General features: G+C 41.7%; 1 protein-coding gene across 1 annotated transcript; it reads left to right on the top strand.

Annotated features, from left to right (window-relative positions):
* Positions 1–363: 363 nt before the first annotated feature.
* LOC134957315 (uncharacterized) lies at positions 364–3991 on the top strand. The gene is made up of 4 exons (XM_063939111.1): positions 364–382; positions 1295–1369; positions 1443–1655; positions 2256–3991. Exon 4 carries the CDS (start codon positions 2306–2308, stop codon positions 2975–2977), a length of 672 nt encoding a protein of 223 aa, XP_063795181.1. The 5' UTR covers positions 364–382; positions 1295–1369; positions 1443–1655; positions 2256–2305; the 3' UTR covers positions 2978–3991.
* Positions 3992–5554: the final 1563 nt, after the last annotated feature.

The raw sequence follows: 5554 nt of genomic DNA, 5'->3' as shown, positions 1-5554 counted from the left end.
GGCGGAATGTAAAGTTTAGTTATGCAGAAAATGTGGCATTGGTGCGGGAGCTGATGAAGTATCAGCGGCAGCTATTTGGGCCTGAGTCCGCCAAGGTGCCAACACGGAAGAAGACGGTGTTGTGGGCGAAAGTTGTTGCTGCTGTCAATAGTGAGGGGGTGGTCAAGCGGACGGAGGACACGTGCCGCAAACGGTACTATGACATAAAGAGACGTGTCAAGTCCAAAATGGCCAAAAAGGCGAAGTCGGCTCGAAAAACCGGTGGAGGCCAGCCCTATATTGCCAGATATCTGGACTATGAGGAGCCCATGCGGAGTTTAATACCTCCAGAAGTAGTGTCTAGCAACCCATGTCCGGGATTCCGATCGGCCCAGGAAGAATGGTGAGCATGTGTATTTGCCTTAACATTCTATGACATTACTTCTGGCTTAATTTTTTTTAAAAATGTGTGTCATGTCACGTTGCATATTACTCCCATCTTCAAGTGTGTGTCAGCAAATACATTGTTTCGGGTAATGTTTTCTACAAAAGCCAATGTAACATATTACTTTATTGTATGTCATGTGGTTTTTTTTCAGTACAGTTTCCATGTGTAGTTTGGACTTGGTGTGTCATTGAATTGTCCAGCAATAATGTTTTCCTTTTGCACATTTAACAGTTTTAAAGTAGGACTATGTTTTTTATTTCGGTTATCCATGTGCAATGTTTCCAAAACAGTGGTTGTCATGTTAGAGGCTGGAGTAGTGCAAAGTGGCTTTGAAGCCAGTTACATGTGTAATTTCATTACTACTGAATGTATTATTGTTTAAGACAAACCCACTATTTGTTTGTTCAGTTTGATTCTGTATTTGTACCCTGACACAACACTGCAGACTTAGTTACCTTACTATTTTTTTATAATTTTTTTTGTATTGTTTTTGGTTGGCTCATATTGTGGTAATGTGTGTTTGGAGCGCCACATCACAGAGCAATTTCTATATTGCATCTGTAATTTTTTCCCTTTCATTACAAAATGAAGATGTGTGTGTTTTTGCTTGTTAGTGTATGTATTTGTAATTGTGTCCTATGTCTGTGTCCTGTACATGATTCCCTGTGTTGCACTTTCCATAGTGCATAAGGCTATTGGACAATGTTTTTTGTTTTATGTTGTGGTTTTTTGGTTTAAGGTCCTTATGTTTTGAGTCATAAAAAAACAACCATTTTTTAAAGATTTTAATGTTTATAAGCATAATGGGTGGATGTATCAACAATAGCATGAATACATGAGTTATGTTATTTGTTTCTTGATTTACAGTGTTGGAAAAAAGCAGTACTGCTCGTCCTACAGTCACTCCCATCACATCTGATGATGATGACGCTGCGGAAGCAGGTAAAGTGTCCATTGTAGTATAGGTTATGTTTGTAAAGGAATGGCCATAACAAAATGTCACTTTCAATACTAGGTCCATCAAAAGAAGTCTTGAGCAGCAGAAGGCGGACTTCTGTAACACACCACAAAATAAAACATGTTGCAGCAAAGAAAGCAAGGTCTGATGTCCAGGGCCAACCACAGCAGGCTACCCCGCCACAAAGATTATCGACAGTATGTTCGGTCCCCCCACTCCAAATTTTGGACACACCTCCAAGATGCCAACCACACTCCCCTCATTTTGATTGTGAGTAACAAACTGAAATAAATTAAATAAATGTCAGATCGTAATAATCCATTTACTTAAACGCATTAAGTCAAAACCCATCAAAATCTGCTATACTTACCGAAGTCAGTAAAACATGAAATGGAATCCTAGCAAAATGGCCTTGTCCACATCCAGTAAAGATATGTATGTCCACTTCAGCCATACAGTAGCACATTGTGTGGAAGATGCTGCAACAGAAACTCATGTGTAAGCTTGGCAAATAGTAAGGTTGTTTTAATCATTTTCACATGTGTGTTTGACCTAACATTGCCAAATACATACAAAAACATTACTATGTTTTTGTTTGAGACACTATAAGGCAACACATTATGGATTACAATGTGTTTTTATGGTGGAGTATGTCTGATCTACCATACAACTCATTTGTTTGCTTTCAGAATGAAGTAACCAGACACATTTGCCACAAACAGGCATATGTATGTATTTAAGTAATGAGTGATGATGTTGCTAGGCAGGATATCTGAAAGCACCAGTCAATGACATGTGTTCCATGTTTAGTGCTTTGTTATAATTTCTCAAACATATGGATAACTAACGGATAAATGTTTATAATTTCAGCTTCTAGTCCTGGTACCAGCATCCCTACACAACACCAGCAACACAGTGACATGGATGAGACAATTATGTTAGAAATGCAGCCATTAAGCCAAGGAATCAGCCCCCCAGCACCTGTGAGTACACCACCACAGCAAAGCACACCACCACCACCACCACCACCACCACAACAACACAGCCCAACAACACCAGTAACACAAGGCCCTGATCAAGTGTTTTGGAACATTTGGGCTAGACAGCAGGCCACTAATGAAGATTGCCTGCGTAGGCAGACACAAATGTTTGCAAGCCTACCATCTCACCTCAGAAGAATCATCAGAAATATGAGTAGACAAAATGAACAAACCACGAGAATTGGCAATACCATGGAAATCATGCGTGCAGACATTACACATATCATGGGCAACTTACAGCGCATAATGGAAGAACAGCACAGACAACAGCAAAGCTATATCAACATTTTAGAAAACAATCAAAAGATCAATGAATCTATCTCCAGAATTGTAGACAATCAAAATGCTGCAACACGTGAACTCAATGCCACCCTCACTAACCTCAATGAAACACTCAGATCCCTGCACCAACAGCAACCAAGCAGCAGTTCTGGTACGACTACTCCAATTATAACGCCAGTGTCATCACCAGCAAGGCGCTCCACCAGAGCACGCCAACATGACAGTGGTAAAGGCAAAGGCCAGGACAAGCAGCCACCCAAAAAAAGTTAAAATATAAACCACAACGATTTCTTTAAAGAGGAGTAAAACAAAAAACTTAGTAAGTGTATGTTTGTCAGAATAGATATAACACTTAGCTCCTTGACAATTTGTACAACATCATTAATTATAACTGGTACAAACAACAGGAAATTTGTACGCACATTTATTCTTTAACATCTTTGTATTTTTTTGGAGGAGGAAAATGTTGTTTGAGCTGCACATAGATGTTAGCATGAAGAAACCAGACCACTTGATTTTTTTCTAATCATTACTCTTTCTAGATTCCAATCATTCTTATATCCTGCAGACACACTAATTGGCAGCCAGGCAGAATGTCTTTAGCATGCAGTAACCAGACCACTTGATTTTTTTCTAATCATTACTCTTTCTAGATTCCAATCATTCTTATATCCTGCAGACACAATAATTGGCAGCCAGGCAGATTGTCTTTAGCATGCAGTAACCAGACCACTTGATTTTTTTCTAATCATTACTCTTTCTAGATTCCAATCATTCTTATATCCTGCAGACACAATAATTGGCAGCCAGGCAGAATGTCTTTAGCATGCAGTAACCAGACCACTTGATTTTTTTCTGATCATTACTCTTTCTAGATTACAATCATTCTTATAGCCTGCAGACACAATAATTGGCAGCCAGGCAGAATCATCCATGACCAATGCAACTTACAATGTGAATTAAAACTGTTTTACATTTCTTCTGTAGACGACTTTACAAGATAAACACAATAGAGTTGGGTAAAAGTGTCCTAATATGTTGGGGTAAAATTTTAAAATTTCAGGCCCAAAATGAATGACATTATTGTTGTGGTATGTTTGTGTGTGTTAAAAATGAGTAATCAGATTAAAAAACATGAGGCAGAACCAACAAAATGGGAAATATTTGACAGTTTAACACTAATGTGTGTAATAATGGATATATGTTGAAAAATGTGTATTGACTTACAAATCTCCAAGTTTACTCCAGCAAACTTAAGGCAATAAATTATTTTGGATGAGACAAGTTTGTGTCCCTTTTATAGGCATCCTAATTCAGGTGTGAATGATTTGTAAGTGCCAACACATCTAAACACGCCTGAAAAAAGCAGGTCTATTTTTTTGCTGTTTTTTTTTACGAATCGCAAAATAATACGACCGCAATTGAGCACTCAGAGAATAACACCCAAATACGAATGAATAGTGAATACCCGTGTTGTATGAAATAACAGCCGCGTTTGACCGATGGTCTATTCATTCGTATTTCTGAACTTTGTCATTCAAACCATTACGAATAGTCCAAACACTGCCGAGATTTGTGCTTAGTGAATTCCCGTGTTGGGACTTAGAAAAAAAAAAACACAAATAGGACAAACTCGGATTATTAGTAAATATAGGCCCATGTATTTTTCATCCCATCCACAAGCGTACCAAATGAGGCAGCCATGTTGGGCGCACTATGGAGGTTACACTGTGGGAGGTGAGCCATACAAGGGCCCAGTGCATATATGGGAAAACTGACGTGTGTAGTAGTAGCATACTGTACCTCCCAATTTATGGGAGGCAGAAAGAGGGACTCACTGCGCGGGCGCCGCCGCTGGGGAAAAGGGAACGTGACCTCAGAAAAGGGGGCATGGCCTCGAGACAAAGCCACGATTGTGAGCCATGCCCCCATTTCACGTCCGTGAGCTGCTGCCATGCCCCCCTCTCCCTCCTGTCTCCGTGAGTAGACTCCCCCCCCAGCCCCACTGCAGGACACTGCTGCCCGCGGGTGAGACAGCGGGACAGACCCAAAAAAAGGGACTGTCCCGTGAAAAACGGGACAGTTGGGAGGTATGTAGTAGTAGTAGCAGAAGTATGATATACTCTGTATGGAAAGAATATCCTGCCTGTGGAGGAACCATCCGAGGTCACCATCTAGGGTGCACTGTGTAGGTCACCCTGGCAGGGTGTGCAATCAGTAGAGGTACACATTACAGGAATAGCACATAGTGGGGTGGAAGAGAGAGAGAAAAAAAACCATATAGTAAGATAACATTTGCAGGTAACCAATGGAAGGGAGAAAATAGCGATAGTATGATTTTGATAAAACTATATATGTCCTGGACTCATGGAAGCAGTACAGGTAGGTATGAGAATGTGGGCAGTGCGGGTGGGTGTGAGAATGTGGGCAGTGCGGGTCGGTGTGAGAATGTGGGCAGTACGAGTGGGTGTGAGAATGTGGGCAGTGCGGGTGGGTGTGAGAATGTGGGCAGTGCAGGTGGGTGTGAGAATGTGGGCAGTGCGGGTGGGTGTGAGAATGTGGGCAGTACGGGTGGGTGTGAGAATGTGGGCAGTACGTGTGGGTATGAGAATGTGGGCAGTGCGGGTGGGTGTGAGAATGTGGGCTGTACGGGTGGGTGTGAGAATGTGGGCAGTGCGGGTATGAGAATGGAGTGCAGGTGGGTGTGAAAATGTGGGCAGTGCAGGTGGGTGTGAGAATGTGGGCAGTACAGGTGGATGTGAGAATGTGGGCAGTGGGTATGAGAATGTGGGCAGTGCAGGTGGGTGTGAGAATGTGGGCAGTACAGGTGGGTGTGAGAATGTGGGC

This window comes from Pseudophryne corroboree, chromosome 9 (genome assembly GCF_028390025.1).
Source record: "Pseudophryne corroboree isolate aPseCor3 chromosome 9, aPseCor3.hap2, whole genome shotgun sequence".
Classification (NCBI taxonomy): domain Eukaryota; kingdom Metazoa; phylum Chordata; class Amphibia; order Anura; family Myobatrachidae; genus Pseudophryne; species Pseudophryne corroboree.
The sequence above is the reverse complement of the archived record's forward strand: the minus strand, read 5'-3'. Positions and strand labels throughout refer to the sequence as shown.

Bases quoted from the DNA above. Each gene is read 5' to 3' on its own strand.
- LOC134957315 (XM_063939111.1), top strand. From the start codon at position 2,306: ATGGATGAGACAATTATGTTAGAAATGCAGCCATTAAGCCAAGGAATC.